Raw genomic sequence first — 16,495 nt, 5'->3', positions numbered from 1 at the left:
CCAATGTTTCAGACCCAAGCCCTTCTTCAGAGTATAAATAAATAACAGAAAGGCATCTGAATAAAGACTGGAGAAGGGGGTAGATTGGGAGGAGTGCAGATCAAAGGGTGTTAATTGGATATGATAAAGGGAAAGATGAGAATTAAAGCTAAAGCTTTCATTATTGTCACATAATACTACATTTACAATGTAACATACATGAAATTCTTTAACTTTTGTCTACCATAAGGCAGAAAGTCGCCACTTTGTCCAGTGCCCCTCACAGAAGCCTACAGCACCCTCCAAGTACTGACCAGACCAATCTCAGCCACAGTAAGGCTATTAGGTTATTGATTTTGGCTCTGTGAAAGGAGACAGAGTGAAAAGGGAAGAGAGAGAGAGAGCTGGGGAAAGGATGACAGAGAAGGGTGGGGGGGAAGCGTTAACGGAAACAAGAGGTCGAAGCTAATGCCATCCGGTTAGAGGATGCCCAAAAGAAAAATGAGGTGTTGTTCCTCCAATTTGAGGGTAGTCTCAGTCTGGCAGTGCATGAGATCATGGATGGACATGTCAGCAAGAGAATGGGTCGGGAAATTGAAACGGTTAGCCACTGGGAAATCCATGCTATTGTGGCAGACAGAGCTGGAGTGCTCAACAAAGTTGAGTTGTGCTTAGTTTCTCTGATGTAAAGGATGCCACAAATGGTGCACCAGATGACCCCTGTAGATTCATATGTGGTTGCTTCACTTGGAATGGGTGGTAATGGAGGACATCTGGGCGCAAGTGGAACATCTCCTGTGGTCACAGGGGTACGTACCAAGAGGACGATTGGTGGGGAGGGAGGAGTGGACAAGGGGGTCACGGAGGGGAACTCATATCTTTACCTCCTATGGACGCTGTCAAACCAGCTTGAGTTCCTCCACCATTTCTGTGTGTTTTTATTACAATTAGAGCGTCTGCAGACTTTTATATTCACTCCTTTCGAACCAAATAGTTTACTTACTTCGGCAGTGACTCGCTCCCTGAAAGCATCCACCTAAAAAGGGAACAAAAAGACCTTTGATCAGATTTCCATTATCCATCTATCATATTTCTGTCAATCAAGCATCACGTTGTTTTATGATTAGGTGAGGAAATTGGTCACCACTATATCATAAAATGTCACACTATTCCAACAGTGGAAGAAACACACTTAAGGGCACAAGACTGAGCTGTTCCCAAGCTGTTCGCGAGCCTAGCTGACTTCAGAAAAATCAAAATCTGAAGCATTTTATGAATAATAAAGTCCATCAGAAAAACATCAATTGGCCAAACATCAGAATATTAAATCCTTGAATAAATTTATATAATACAATCCAGCCTGATTACAAAAGCTTATTATATATAAAGCAATAGAATAGCAACACATTTTTTGAAAAGGAATGTTTTCTATGCAGGTTTTGCATTATGTTAAAGATTATTTGGCCGAATGATACAGGGTCCTGCCCTAATGCAGGGTCTCAATCTAAAATGTTGATCCCCCAACAGATGGCTGCCTAACCTGGAGTTGCTCTAGTTGTTTGATTTTAGCTCGAGATTCCATCGTCTGCAGTCTTTTATTCCTTTTGGGTTATTAATGACTCGCATTTTAAAAATGCTCAAATGTAGGAGACGAGGAAGTTGATTTTCCATCCATTGGTCGGCAGAGCCCACGGAGTCTCATACACCTTAAGCATAGCCCATCAGCGGACCACAGACAGTCCACGGGTTAAGAAGGAGTTCTGTTACCTAGGTCTGCCTTTAACTTGAATTTGTATTCAAGTTGGAACAAGTACATACAGTTCTTATTTAGCGTCAGTTAGTCAAATGTTTATCTTGCTTTATCTTAGTATATATTTTACCTTTCTATGCATGTAAAACACTTAAGAAAAACTTCCAAATACATGACAACATCTTAAACATAATAATATATCCCATAATTGTAAACCAGACAAAATAATATACAGTACTGTACAGGTGCGATGCTCGAATCCGTACTTTTCAATTTTGAATCCGTTCCCACGGTATGCTACTCTCTCGCAATGCTGGGCAATAGTTGCATTGCCCGAGAGTACTGTACAGCAATGGTGATGTCATTCTACTTCCGGCTGGCTTGTCCTTTCATAACTATGGGTTGTTTATAAATCTGACATTTTTAACCTGGGGACCGCCTGTATATGTATTCCAACAAGTATTCATCACTACAAATTACATGCATCAGCTCTTTGACTGCAGCCCATGTCCTGCCAATTCAAGGTCTGTCTAGAACAACTGAAATGTGATTTTTCAACATCCATTCAGGCAGCATGTCCAAGATTCCAACCACCCAGGGTGAAAAATATCTTCTTTAATTCAGATTTTTGTAAATGTGAGATTATCCACTTTGGAAAGAAAAATGGAAGATCAGATTATTATTTAAAGGGCAAGCATATGGAGCATGCAAGATCATGGGGGTTGCTTGTATGTGAATCGCAAAAGGTTGGTTTTCAGGTATAGCAGGTTATCAACAAGGCAAATGGAACACTAGAGGGATTGAATTTAAGAGCAGGGTGGTTATGCTTCAAATGTACATGCATCTGGAGTACTGTGTACAGTTCTGGTCTCCTCACTTGAGGAAGGATGTACTGGCTTTAGAACCAGGACAGAGGAGGTTCACTAGGTTGATTCCAAAGATATGGGGGGGTTATCCTCTGAGGAGATTGAGTCATCTAGGACTATATTTGCTGGAATTTAGAAGAATGAGAGGGGATTTTATAGAAATGTACAAAATTATGAAAAGCATGGACAAGTTGTTTCTATTGGTAGGGAAGACGAGAACTAGGGGAGAGCCTCAAGATTCAGGGTAGTAGATTTAGAATGGAGATGAGGAGGAACTGCTTTTCCCAGAGGCTGGTGAATCTGTTGAACTCGCTGCCCATTGAAGCAGTGGCAGCTACCTCAGTAAATCTAAGCTTGGATCGATTTTTACATAGTAGGGTTATTAGGGGATATAGGGCAAAGGCAGGTAGTTGGAGATGAGCCTATCATCAGATCATCCATGATCTCATTGAATGGTGGAGCAGGCTTGACGGGCCGGATGGCCGGCTCCTGCTCCTATTTATTTCTAAACTTTTTACTCATTTACCTTGTGCCCATCATCCTGTGGTCTACCACAATAATAATTATTAACACCATTATGAATTTCTATGTCATCTACATACAAGGGCCCCCTCCCCCATTTAGGAAGGGGATATTAAGCATTTTTTTAAGTGCATTTAAGGGTAAGTTTGTCGAACGGGTTCCTCACTGGAACATTTCACTGCATTGGCCAGAAACAGATAGGCACCCATGCTTGCTTGTGACCTGCCACTAGCAACAGCGACAACACATCCTCCTATCTGCTGCACTCTGAGACTCGTGGGCACGCGAGAGAGAGAACCCAGTCACCAGGGCATGGCAGGGCCCACCGTCGCGAGGATCAGTCGATCGATCGCTTGGTCTGAAGGGAGCGCTGGGCCTTGGTTTAACAAACATGGCACCCCCGAGCAAATTGAATGAGGCACGGGGGGGGGTGAGTAGCATTCAATTTGCTTGGGGGGGGGGGGGCCATGCTCGTCGAACAAAGGCTCAGCAGGGAGCCTGATCACCGAGGCCCAGCGCTTCCCTCAAAGCAAGCGCTCAATAGCACCATTGGCGTGTAGTATAAGCATGGCCATTATGCTGCTGGCGGGGGCCGCAGTGGTCCGCCTTCTCACTGGGGGAAATGAGTGGCGGTAAGCATGGGCCAACTGAGGGAAGATGGCCTGTGAAGCTGTGGGCCCAATTTCTGGACAGTTGCAACACCTCCACGGGCTTTTGAAGCTGGGCAAGTCACTGGCAATCTACTCAATTTCAATTTTGTGTACAAGATGTGGGAGATAGTTTAGGCCAATTTTTCGGAAAAAAAATGAGCCTTGTATGCTGTGGTAATTAGACTTCTTAAATTTATATTCCAATTGCCTGTGTATATAAATAGTATGGGTTCCAGTATTAATCCCGGTGGTACAACACCCATCAGAGGCTTAAAAATCATAAAAGCTCCATCTATCAACACCCTCTGCTTCTTATTACCAAGTCAATTTTGGATCCAATTTGCCAACTTGCTTTAAATCTCTTGGGACTGATTTTTTTTGTGATATGGGACCACGTCAAAGGCCTTACTGAAGTCCACACAGATTCCACTAATTACCCTTGAACATCAATATATTTTGTTAACGTCAATGCTTGCAAAGACTTGGATATACACTTGAACCAGTGCTGGATGGTGGAATTAGCTTGGATTCTTCTGTTGCCCGGAAACATTGGTTGAATGGCAGCTTTCTCAGTTTCAAGTTTTCTGATTCTTTGAAAGCTGGAAGACACCGCAGAATATTGGCTGCACACTTCCTTTTGCAGGCACAGAAGAAACTCTTTGCAAGTAATCTATCATGTCTTAGAGAATGAAAATTCCAAGTTTCTCAAACAGATTTGCAAAAACATGCTCCTGCATTTGACTGAATTTTTATATTAAACATTTAATAATTACATTCTACAAACGGTCAGGCGTAACACCGCCATAGTAAACAAAATTAAGTGCAAATAAACAAATTATAGATCAGCAGGAAACCAAAAAAAAAGAAATTAATTGTCTTTTAGTCAATTAGTGAAGTGGATATTGCTGGCAAAGGCAGCATTCACTGCTTCAACCCAAAAATCCTGAACAGTGTAGTATGCAATGATATTTCAGAAAAAGAGTCAATATTATAGGCCAAAAAAGACTGGCAAATCTTTCAAGCCATTAAACAACAATCAATTTTTTTTTTCTTTTACAGTGAGCACAGTATATCAGACAGACACTACAAGCCCCTTCCAGATCACCACGCAGGACCTGCTTGACCTATGCTCAAATCAGAGTGTCTAGTTCTCCTGACCCCAAGCAGAATTTGCCCAGAACTAGCACCCAGCTAGCCAAGCAGTGCCCCTACCCAACTTGCATCTAATCTCCAAGTAGTAACTACTACCCTGCACCCAATCCCCAGGCAGCACCCCTGTCCAAAATGCCCTCAATCACCAGGCCTTACAAACCTGCCCCACCTGCACCCAATCCCCAGCCAGAGCCCTGTCCAACCTGCACCTAATTCCCAGGCAACACCTCTGCCCAATCTGAACCCAATTCCCAGGCAGTAACTACCACCCCTGCGTCGGATCTCTAAATAGTGCCATCCCGTCCTGCGCCAGCACCCAGAGGCAGTAGATTCTGCACCCCCCACCTTCTCTTCTCTCCTCAACCCCCTGGAAGGCAAGGGGCTCCTTCCATGGAACAGCTACCACCTCCCTCGCTCATGGGCCCTCACTGCACCATCCATTCACAGGCCAGACTCCCAGAACCATAAAGCGGGCTCAGGATTTCCTCCTTCCAAACCGTTGCAGCTCGAATTTCAGTTGAGGCGGCCTCAAAATGCTGCAGTTTCCTGAATGGAGCCACATCTCCTGCCACCTCGAGGCAGATACCAGGTGACTGCCACATGTCGACTCACTCTGCTCACTTGTCCCACAGCTGGGCGCGCATGGACATGCCCAGCCCACCTCTCTCGCGCCGTGCCATTCATACGTCATCGATCTGAACGACGACGAGAAAGGTAGCATTGAACAAGCATGCAATTGGCCGGCCAGTCACAGCTGTAGAGGCAGCAGTGCTAGCGAGCAAAAGGGTGAAAAATGTGCAAATCATTTTAAAAAAGCAGAAAATAGAATTTGGAATTGCGGAAAATTCACATGCCCGAGTAGGTCAATGGGCCCATCAAACCTGCCCTGCCATTCAAAGAGATCATGGCCGATCTGATGATCAGCTCATCTCTTCTGATCTGCCTTTCCCCATAACCATCTATTCCCTTACTATGTAAAAATCTATCAAACGTTGTCAAATACATTTATACTGAGGTAGGCTTCACTGCTTCAAAGGGCAGCGAATTCCAAATTCACCACCCTCTGGTAAGGGCAATTTCTTCTCATCTCCACCCTAAATCTACTACCCTGAATCTTGATGCTACATCCACTAATTCTGGTCTCCCCTACCAATGGGAACAACTCATCTCTCTCTATCTTATCTACGCCTTTCATAATTTTATACATTTCTATGTATGAGTCCCTCTCATCCTTCTAAATTCCAGCAAGTACAGTCCCAGATGACCCAATCTCTCCTTGAAGGCTAACCCCTTTATCTCTGGAATCAACCTGGTGATCTGAAGGAAGGGAGATAGGACTTTTTCTCCTGTCCTTCACCTTCACAGACTATCTCCGTGGTTCTCAACCTGGTTTTTGGCCAAACATACCTTGGCCCACTAGTGACAATAACTGATCGATATCTTCCAGTCAAAGGCAGCTCTCTGTAAGAAACACGTCTTTATCGAATTTTAAAGACCCACGTGGAAAAACACCTGGCCCACTGGTTGAGAACAATTATCCTATCTTAATGAGAATAATGTATTCAGGGCAGATTTAATGTCTAAGTACCGCATTTAATTCTAAGAACAAGAGACCGTGAATAGTTTGGCCTGGACAAGCACAATAAAATTATGGAGGCACTCTTGATAGTAATTTGAGGTTATGAATGTACAAATCAGAGGCCTAAAGTAAATCATGAAAGTCTACAGACATCGTTGCTGAGGTAAAAACACAAAGCTGGAGAAACTCAGTAGGTCAAACAGTGTCCTTTACATTAGAAAAGATAAAAGATAATCAATGTTTTGGGCTTGATTCCCTCATCAAAGTATGAGTAAAATGTAGGCAGGCGCCCAAACAAAATGTTCCGTCTGCATCAGTGACAGGGATCTCCCAGAGGCCATCCATTTCAATTGCGGGTCCCACTCACACGTCTGTCCTTGGCCTCATACACTATCCCACCTGTAAATTGGATAAGGCAAGGCTCGATTTTCCGTCTGGGCAACCCGATGTCATTAACATTCACTTCTCCGGCTTCTGCTCACAACCCGACTCCCTTTCCTTTCCCCCTGAATTTACAGAGCACCCCCCCCCCCCTTATCCGCCCATGACCGCTGGGACCCTGCTCTCCGCCCATGACCGCTGGGACCCTGCTCTCCGCCCATGACCGCTGGGACCCTGCTCTCCGCCCATGACCGCTGGGACCCTGCTCTCCGCCCACGACCGCTGGGACCCTGCTCTCCGCCCACGACCGCTGGGACCCTGCTCTCCGCCCACGACCGCTGGGACCCTGCTCTCCGCCCACGACCGCTGGGACCCTGCTCTCCGCCCACGACCGCTGGGACCCTGCTCTCCGCCCACGACCGCTGGGACCCTGCTCTCCGCCCACGACCGCTGGGACCCTGCTCTCCGCCCACGACCGCTGGGACCCTGCTCTCCGCCCACGACCGCTGGGACCCTGCTCTCCGCCCACGACCGCTGGGACCCTGCTCTCCGCCCACTACCGCTGGGACCCTGCTCTCCGCCCACGACCGCTGGGACCCTGCTCTCCGCCCACGACCGCTGGGACCCTGCTCTCCGCCCACGACCGCTGGGACCCTGCTCTCCGCCCACGACCGCTGGGACCCTGCTCTCCGCCCACGACCGCTGGGACCCTGCTCTCCGCCCACGACCGCTGGGACCCTGCTCTCCGCCCACGACCGCTGGGACCCTGCTCCGCCCACGACCGCTGGGACCCTGCTCTTCGCCCACGACCGCTGGGACCCTGCTCTCCGCCCACGACCGCTGGGACCCTGCTCTCCGCCCACGACCGCTGGGACCCTGCTCTCCGCCCACGACCGCTGGGACCCTGCTCTCCGCCCACGACCGCTGGGACCCTGCTCTCCGCCCACGACCGCTGGGACCCTGCTCTCCGCCCACGACCGCTGGGACCCTGCTCTCCGCCCACGACCGCTGGGACCCTGCTCTCCGCCCACGACCGCTGGGACCCTGCTCTCCGCCCACGACCGCTGGGACCCTGCTCTCCGCCCACGACCGCTGGGACCCTGCTCTCCGCCCACGACCGCTGGGACCCTGCTCTCCGCCCACGACCGCTGGGACCCTGCTCTCCGCCCACGACCGCTGGGACCCTGCTCTCCGCCCACGACCGCTGGGACCCTGCTCTCCGCCCACGACCGCTGGGACCCTGCTCTCCGCCCACGACCGCTGGGACCCTGCTCTCCGCCCACGACCGCTGGGACCCTGCTCTCCGCCCACGACCGCTGGGACCCTGCTCTCCGCCCACGACCGCTGGGACCCTGCTCTCCGCCCACGACCGCTGGGACCCTGCTCTCCGCCCACGACCGCTGGGACCCTGCTCTCCGCCCACGACCGCTGGGACCCTGCTCTCCGCCCACGACCGCTGGGACCCTGCTCTCCGCCCACGACCGCTGGGACCCTGCTCTCCGCCCACGACCGCTGGGACCCTGCTCTCCGCCCACGACCGCTGGGACCCTGCTCTCCGCCCACGACCGCTGGACCCTGCTCTCCGCCCACGACCGCTGGGACCCTGCTCTCCGCCCACGACCGCTGGGACCCTGCTCTCCGCCCACGACCGCTGGGACCCTGCTCTCCGCCCACGACCGCTGGGACCCTGCTCTCCGCCCACGACCGCTGGGACCCTGCTCTCCGCCCACGACCGCTGGGACCCTGCTCTCCGCCCACGACCGCTGGGACCCTGCTCTCCGCCCACGACGCTGGGACCCTGCTCTCCGCCCACGGACCGCTGGGACCCTGCTCTCCGCCCACGACCGCTGGGACCCTGCTCTCCGCCCACGACCGCTGGGACCCTGCTCTCCGCCCACGACCGCTGGGACCCTGCTCTCCGCCCACGACCGCTGGGACCCTGCTCTCCGCCCACGACCGCTGGGACCCTGCTCTCCGCCCACGACCGCTGGGACCCTGCTCTCCGCCCACGACCGCTGGGACCCTGCTCTCCGCCCACGACCGCTGGGACCCTGCTCTCCGCCCACGACCGCTGGGACCCTGCTCTCCGCCCACGACCGCTGGGACCCTGCTCTCCGCCCACGACCGCTGGCACCCTGCTCTCCGCCCACGACCGCTGGGACCCTGCTCTCCGCCCACGACCGCTGGGACCCTGCTCTCCGCCGCACGACCGCTGGGACCCTGCTCTCCGCCCATGACCGCTGGGACCCTGCTCTCCGCCCATGACCGCTGGGACCCTGCTCTCCGCCCATGACCGCTGGGACCCTGCTCTCCGCCCATGGACCGCTGGGACCCTGCTCTCCGCCATGACCGCTGGGACCCTGCTCTCCGCCCATGACCGCTGGGACCCTGCTCTCCGCCCATGACCGCTGGGACCCTGCTCTCCGCCCATGACCGCTGGGACCCTGCTCTCCGCCCATGACCGCTGGGACCCTGCTCTCCGCCCATGACCGCTGGGACCCTGCTCTCCGCCCATTGACCGCTGGGACCCTGCTCTCCGCCCATGACCGCTGGGACCCTGCTCTCCGCCCATGACCGCTGGGACCCTGCTCTCCGCCCATGACCGCTGGGACCCTGCTCTCCGCCCATGACCGCTGGGACCCTGCTCGCCGCCCATGACCGCTGGGACCCTGCTCGCCGCCCATGACCGCTGGGACCCTGCTCGCCGCCCATGACCGCTGGGACCCTGCTCGCCGCCCATGACCGCAGGGACCCTGCTCGCCGCCCATGACCGCTGGGACCCTGCTCTCCGCCCATGACCGCTGGGACCCTGCTCTCCGCCCATGACCGCTGGGACCCTGCTCTCCGCCCAGGACCGCTGGACCCCGCTCTCCGCCCAGGACCCTTGGGACCCCGCTCTCCGCCCAGGACCCTTGGGACCCCGCTCTCCGCCCATGACCCTTGGGACCCCGCTCTCCGCCCATGACCCTTGGGACCCCGCTCTCCGCCCATGACCCTTGGGACCCCGCTCTCCGCCCTTGACCCTTGGGACCCCGCTCTCCGCCCATGACCTTTGGGACCCCCCGCTCTCCGCCCATTGACCTTTGGGACCCCGCTCTCCGCCCATGACCCTTGGGACCCCGCTCTCCGCCCATGACCCTTGGGACCCCGCTCTCCGCCCATTGACCCTTGGGACCCCGCTCTCCGCCCATGACCCTTGGGACCCCGCTCTCCGCCCATGACCCTTGGGACCCCGCTCTCCGCCCATGACCCTTGGGACCCCGCTCTCCCGCCCATGACCCTTGGGACCCCGCTCTCCGCCCATGACCCTTGGGACCCCGCTCTCCGCCCATGACCCTTGGACCCCGCTCTCCGCCCATGACCCTTGGGACCCCGCTCTCCGCCCATGACCCTTGGGGACCCTGCTCTCCGCCCATGACCCTTGGGACCCTGCTCTCCGCCCATGACCGCTGGGACCCTGCTCTCCGCCCATGACCGCTGGGACCCTGCTCTCCGCCCATGACCGCTGGGACCCTGCTCTCCGCCCATGACCGCTGGGACCCTGCTCTCCGCCCATGACCGCTGGGACCCTGCTCTCCGCCCATGACCCTTGGGACCCTTGCTCTCCGCCCATGACCCTTGGGACCCTGCTCTCCGCCCATGACCCTTGGGACCCTGCTCTCCGCCCATGTCCCTTGGGACCCTGCTCTCCGCCCATGACCCTTGGGACCCTGCTCTCCGCCCATGACCGCTGGGACCCTGCTCTCCGCCCATGTCCCTTGGACCCTGCTCTCCGCCCTTGACCTTTGGGACCCTGCGCTCCACCTATGACCTTTGGGACCCTGCTCTCTCCCCCCCCCATCCTTCTGATCGGGCACTTGCTGACATTTTGCTCATACCTGGATGAAGGGCTCAAGCCCGAAACGTTGGGGTGCACCTTCATGGGTACACCGCTTGACCTGCTGAGTGCCTCCAGCATCAGCGGCCTCCATCTCTCCAGGTACCCACACGTCGGTTGGCCCAAGCAGGCCGACCCCTCGGAGGGCAGCCCGGGCCTGTCAGCGCTCGCCCGCCGAGGTGGCAGCTACCGCGGCCCACCTCACACGCGTGGGACCGGCCCCCGGGCGAAGGAAGGTTTAGCGGGCCCGCCACACGGCGCCTCCAGCGTGGCGGGCGGCCTGCTCCTCGTGCACCCGCGGCCAGCCGTCCGGGGTGGGGGGAGGGGGGTGGGGGATGGGGTGGGGGAAGGGGAAGGGGAAGGAATCCCCCCCCCCCCCCCCCCTCCTCCTCCCGGCGCCGTTACCTTGGTCTTGAGCGCATTGTCCAGTTTCAGGAGACCCGACATGTTGCGAAAAGTCCGCGATCCTCCCCGCGGGCAGGTGACGTCACACACACCGCCGGGCCCTTCCCCTACCCCCATTGGCTCGCGCGGAGCGTATCAACGGCGCCGGAATGTGCGTCACTTCCGTCTCGAGGAGAAACGAGGCCCGGAGGTCGAGAAGCCGATGAGGAGTAGGAGTTTGAGGCGAATCGTGGGTTGAGCGCTCAGGATAGGGGGAGGGAGGGGTAGATAGGATGGGATAGGGAGGGGAGGAGAGGAGAGGGGTGGGGAGGTTAAAGAGGAGAGGGGTGGGAGGGTTAAAGAGGAGAGGGGTGGGGAGGGTTAAGAGGAGAGGGGTGTGGGAGGGTTAAAGAGGAGAGGGTGGGGGAGGGTTTAAAGAGGAGAGGGGTGGGGAGGGTTAAAGAGGAGAGGGGTGGGGAGGGTTAAAGAGGAGAGGGGTGGGGAGGTGTTAAATAGGAGAGGGGTGGGGGTTAAAGAGGAAGGGGTGGGGAGGTTAAAGAGGAGAGGGTGGGGAGGTTTAAAGGAGAGGGTGGGGAGGGTTAAAGGAGAGGGGTGGGGAGGTGTTAAAGAGGAGAGGGGTGGAGGGTAAGAGAGGGGAGGGTTAAAGAGGGGTGGGGAGGTTAAAGAGGGGTGGGGAGGGTTAAAGAGGGGTGGGGAGGGTTTAAGAGGGGTGGGGAGGGTTAAAGAGGGTGGGAGGTTAAAGGGTGGGAGGGTTAAGAGGGGTGGGAGGGTTAATGGGTGGGAGGGTTAAAGAGGGGTGGGGAGGGTTAAAGAGGGGTGGGGAGGGTTAAAGAGGGGTGGGGGAGGGTTAAAGAGGGTGGGGAGGTTAAGAGGGTGGGAGGGTTAAGAGGGGTGGGGAGGTTTAAAGAGGGGGTGGGGAGGGTTTAAGAGGGGTGGGGAGGTTAAGAGGGGTGGGGAGGGTTAAAGAGGGGTGGGGAGGGTTTAAAGAGGGGTGGGGAGGGTTAAAGGGGTGGGGAGGGTAAGAGGGGTGGGGAGGGTTAAAGAGGGTGGGGAGGGTTTAAAGAGGGTGGGGAGGGTTAAGAGGGGTGGGTTAAGAGGGTGGGGGGTTAAAGAGGGGTGGGGAGGGTTAAAGAGGGGTGGGGAGGGTTAAGAGGGGTGGGGAGGGTTAAGAGGGGTGGGGAGGGTTAAGAGGGGGTGGGAGGGTTAAAGAGGGGTGGGGAGGGTTAAAGAGGGGTGGGGAGGGTTAAAGAGGGGGTGGGGAGGGTTAAGAGGGGTGGGGAGGGTTAAAGAGGGGTGTGGGGAGGGTTAAGGAGGGTGGGGTGGGGTTAAAGAGGGGTGGGGAGGGTTAAAGAGGGGTGGGGGAGGGTTAAAGAGGGGTGGGGAGGGTTAAAGAGGGGTGGGGAGGGTTAAAGAGGGGTGGGGAGGGTTAAAAGAGGGGTGGGGAGGGTTAAAGAGGGGTAGGGGGAGGGTTTAAAGAGGGTGGGGAGGTTAAAGAGGGGTGGGGAGGGTTAAAGAGGGGTGGGAGGGTTAAAGAGGGGTGGGGAGGGTTTAAAGAGGGTGGGGAGGGTTAAGAGGGGTGGGGAGGGTTAAAAGAGGGGTGGGGAGGGTTAAAGAGGGTGGAGAGGGAGAGGGTTTTAAAGAGGAGAGGGTGGAGAGGGGAGGGTTAAAGAGGAGAGGGGTGGAGAGGGGAGGGTTAAAGAGGAGAGGGGTGGAGAGGAGGAGGGTTAAAGAGGAGAGGGGTGGAGAGGGAGGGTTAAAGCGGAGAGGGGTGGAGAGGGGAGGGTTAAAGTGGAGAGGGGTGGAAGAGGGGAGGGTTAAAGAGGAGAGGGGTGGAGAGGGGGAGGGTTAAAGAGGAGAGGGTGCGAGGGGAGGTAAGAGGTGAGGGCGGGAGAGGGGAGGGTAGATAGATGGGATAGGGGGAGGGGTGGAGAGGGGAGGGGTAGATAGGATGGGATAGGGGGAGGGGTGGAGGGGGGAGGGTGGAGGGGGAGGGGTGAGAGAGGGGAGGGGTAGATGGGATGGGATAGATGGGATGGGATAGATGGGATGGATAGATGGCTATGGGATAGAGGGATGGGATAGATGGGATGGGATAGATGGGATGGGATAGCTGGATGGGATAGTGGATGGATAGATGGGATGGGAAGAGGGATGGATAGATGGGATGGATAGATGGATGGGATAGATGGGATGGGATAGATGGGATGGATAGATGGGATGGGATAGATGGGATGGGATAGATGGTGATGGGGATAGATGTGATGGATAGATGGGATGGATGAAGGGATGGGCTAGATGGAGGGATAGATGGGATGGGATAGATGGGCTGGGATAGATGGGATGGGATAGATGGGATGGGATAGATGGGATGGGATGATGGAGGGATAGATGGGATGGTATAGATGGGATGGGATAGATGGGATGGGATAGATGGGATGGGATAGATGGGGATGGGATAGATGGGATGGATAGATGGGATGGGATAGATGGATGGGATAGATGGTGGATAGATGGGATTGGGATAGATGGGTGAGGATAGATGGGATGGGATAGATGGGATGGGCTATAGATGGGATGGATAGATGGATGGGATAGATGGGATGGGATAGATGGGATGGGATAGAAGGATGGATAGATGGGATGGGATAGATGGGATGGGATAGATGGGATGGGATAGATGGGATTGGGATAGATGGGATGGGATAGATGGGATGGGATAGATGGGATGGGATAGATGGGATGGGATAGATGGGGATGGATAGACTGGGATGGGATAGATGGGATGGGATAGATGGGATGGATAGATTGGGATGGGATAGATGGGATGGATAGATGGGATGGATAGATGGGATGGGATAGATGGGATGGGATAGATGGGATGGGATAGATGGGATGGGATAGATGGGATGGGAAGATGGGATGGGATAGATGGGATGGGATAGATGGGATGGGATAGATGGGACTGGGATAGTGGGATGGGATAGATGGGATGGGATAGATGGGCTGGGAAGATGGGATGGGATAGATGGGCATGGGATAGATGGGATTGGATAGATGGGATGGTATAGATGGGATGGGATAGATGGGATGGGATAGATGGGATGGGATAGATGGGATGGGATAGATGGGATGGGATAGATGGGATGGGATAGATGGGATGGGATAGATGGGATGGGATAGATGGGATGGGATAGATGGGATGGGGATAGATGGGATGGGATAGATGGGATGGGATAGATGGGATGGATAGATGGGATGGGATAGATGGGATGGGATAGATGGGATGGGATAGATGGGATGGATAGATGGGATGGATAGATGGGATGGGATAGATGGGATGGATAGATGGGATGGGATAGATGGGATGGGATAGATGGGATGGGATAGATGGGATGGGATAGATGTGATGGGATAGATGGGATGGGATTAGAAGGGATGGATAGATGGATGGGATAGATGGGATGGGATAGATGGGATGGGATAGATGGGATGGGATAGATGGGATGGGATAGATGGGATGGGATAGATGGGATGGGTAGATGGGATGGGATAGAAGGGATGGGATAGATGGGATGGGATAGATGGGATGGGATAGATGGGATGGGATAGATGGGATGGGACTAGATGGGATGGGATAGAATGGGATGTGGCTAGATGGGATGGGAATAGATGGGGATGGGATAGATGGGATGGGATAGATGGGATGGGATAGATGGGATGGGGATAGATGGGATGGGATAGATGGGATGGGATAGATGGGATGGGATAGATGGGATGGGATAGATGGATGGGATAGATGGGAAGGGATAGATGGGATGGTAGTGGATGGGATATATGGGATGGGATAGATGGGATGGGATAGATGGGATGGGATAGATGGGATGGGATAGATGGGATGGGATAGAAGGGACTGGGATAGATGGGATGGGATAGATGGATGGGATAGATGGGATGGGATAGACTGGATGGGATAGATGGGATGGGATAGATGGGATGGGAAGATGGGATGGATAGATGGATGGGGATAGATGGGGATGGGATAGATGGGATGGGATAGATGGGATGGGATAGATGGGATGGGATAGATGTTGATGGGATAGATGGATGGGATAGATGGATGGATAGATGGGATGGGATAGATGGGATGGGATAGATGGGATGGGATCGAAGGGATGGGATAGATGGGATGGATAGATGGGATGGATAAGATGGGAAGGATAGATGGGATGGGATAGATGGGATGGATAGATGGGTGGGATAGATGGGATGGGATAGATGGGATGGGATAGATGGATGGATAGATGGGATGGGATAGATGGGTAATGGGATAGATGGGATGGGATAGATAGGATGGGATAGATGGGATGGGATAGATGGGAATGGGATCGATGGGATGGGATAGATGGGATGGGATAGATGGGATGGGATAGATGGGATTGGATAGATGGGATGGGATAGATGGGATGGGATAGATGGGATGGGATAGATGGGATGGGATAGAAGGGATGGGATAGATGGGGATGGGATAGATGGGATGGAAGATGGTGATGGGATAGAACTGGGATGGGATAGGGGGAGGGGTGGAGAGGGGAGAGGGGTGGGGCGGGGAGGGTTAAAGAGGAGAGGGGTGGAGAGGGTATGGGTAGATAGGATGGGATAAGGGGAGGGTGGAGGGGGGAGAGGAGAGAGGGGGGGAGGGGGAGAGGGGGGAGGGGAGAGAGGGGGAGAGGGGGGAAGGGGGAGAGGGGAGAGAGGGGGGAGAGGGGGAAGGGTGGAGAGGGGGGAAGGGGGAGAGGGGGGAAGGGGGAGATGGGGGGAAGGGGGAGGAGGGGGGAAGGGGGAGAGGGGGGGAAGGGGAGAGGGTGGGCGAGGGTTGGAGGGGGGAGAGGGTTGGAGGGGGGAGAGGGTTGGAGGGGGGAGAGGGTTGGAGGGGGGAGAGGGTGGAGGGGGAGAGGGGTGGGTGAGGTGGGGAGGGGAGGGAGGGAGAGGGGTGGAGCGGGGAGGGGTGGAGCGGGGGAGGGGTGATAGGATGGGATGGAGGAGGGTTGGAGCAGGGGAGGGGTAAATAGGATGGGATAGGGGGAGGGCTGGAGAGGGGAGGGTTAGTAGGATAGGGGAAGGTAGAGAGGGTAGGGTTAAAGAGGGGGAAGGGAGGAGTAGATCGGATGGGATAGGGGGAGGGTTAGAATGGGGAGGGTTAGATAGGTGCATCTCTGTGTGTTTTCATTCCTTGGTTCTGATTGTCTGTACATGTTTTAGGTGAGAATAGTACATTATTGGCTCGAAATACTAATTTGTGGCCAGTCCGGCAACATTCCTGAAGAGTTTAGAGTA

At 54.9% G+C, this 16,495-nt stretch overlaps 2 protein-coding genes across 8 annotated transcripts in view; one reads left to right on the top strand and one right to left on the bottom strand.

Moving 5' to 3' along the window:
• The window catches only part of psme3 (proteasome activator subunit 3), a 42,422-nt gene extending 31,150 nt beyond the window's left edge, over nucleotides 1–11,272 (bottom strand). The window contains exons 1-2 of one of the 2 annotated variants that reach the window (XM_069907295.1): nucleotides 11,162–11,272; nucleotides 983–1,015 (exon numbers count right to left, since the gene is read on the bottom strand). In XM_069907295.1, coding sequence (XP_069763396.1) covers nucleotides 983–1,015; nucleotides 11,162–11,203 — 75 coding nt within the window. In that variant the 5' untranslated portion in view covers nucleotides 11,204–11,272. The remainder of the gene's footprint in view (nucleotides 1–982; nucleotides 1,016–11,161) is intronic. The other variant, XM_069907296.1, reaches the window with a different exon arrangement.
• Nucleotides 11,273–11,308: 36 nt separating this feature from the next.
• becn1 (beclin 1, autophagy related) overlaps nucleotides 11,309–16,495 on the top strand; it is a 33,109-nt gene continuing 27,922 nt past the window's right edge. For 3 of the 6 annotated variants that reach the window (XM_069907290.1, XM_069907286.1, XM_069907291.1), the window contains exon 1: nucleotides 11,309–11,383. The gene's annotated coding sequence lies outside the window, so the exon portion shown is untranslated. The remainder of the gene's footprint in view (nucleotides 11,384–16,495) is intronic. The other 3 variants (XM_069907289.1, XM_069907288.1, XM_069907287.1) reach the window with 2 other exon arrangements.

This window comes from Narcine bancroftii, chromosome 12 (genome assembly GCF_036971445.1).
Source record: "Narcine bancroftii isolate sNarBan1 chromosome 12, sNarBan1.hap1, whole genome shotgun sequence".
NCBI lineage: Eukaryota > Metazoa > Chordata > Chondrichthyes > Torpediniformes > Narcinidae > Narcine > Narcine bancroftii.
Note: the sequence above shows the minus strand (reverse complement) of the source record. Positions and strands in the feature narration are given on the sequence as shown.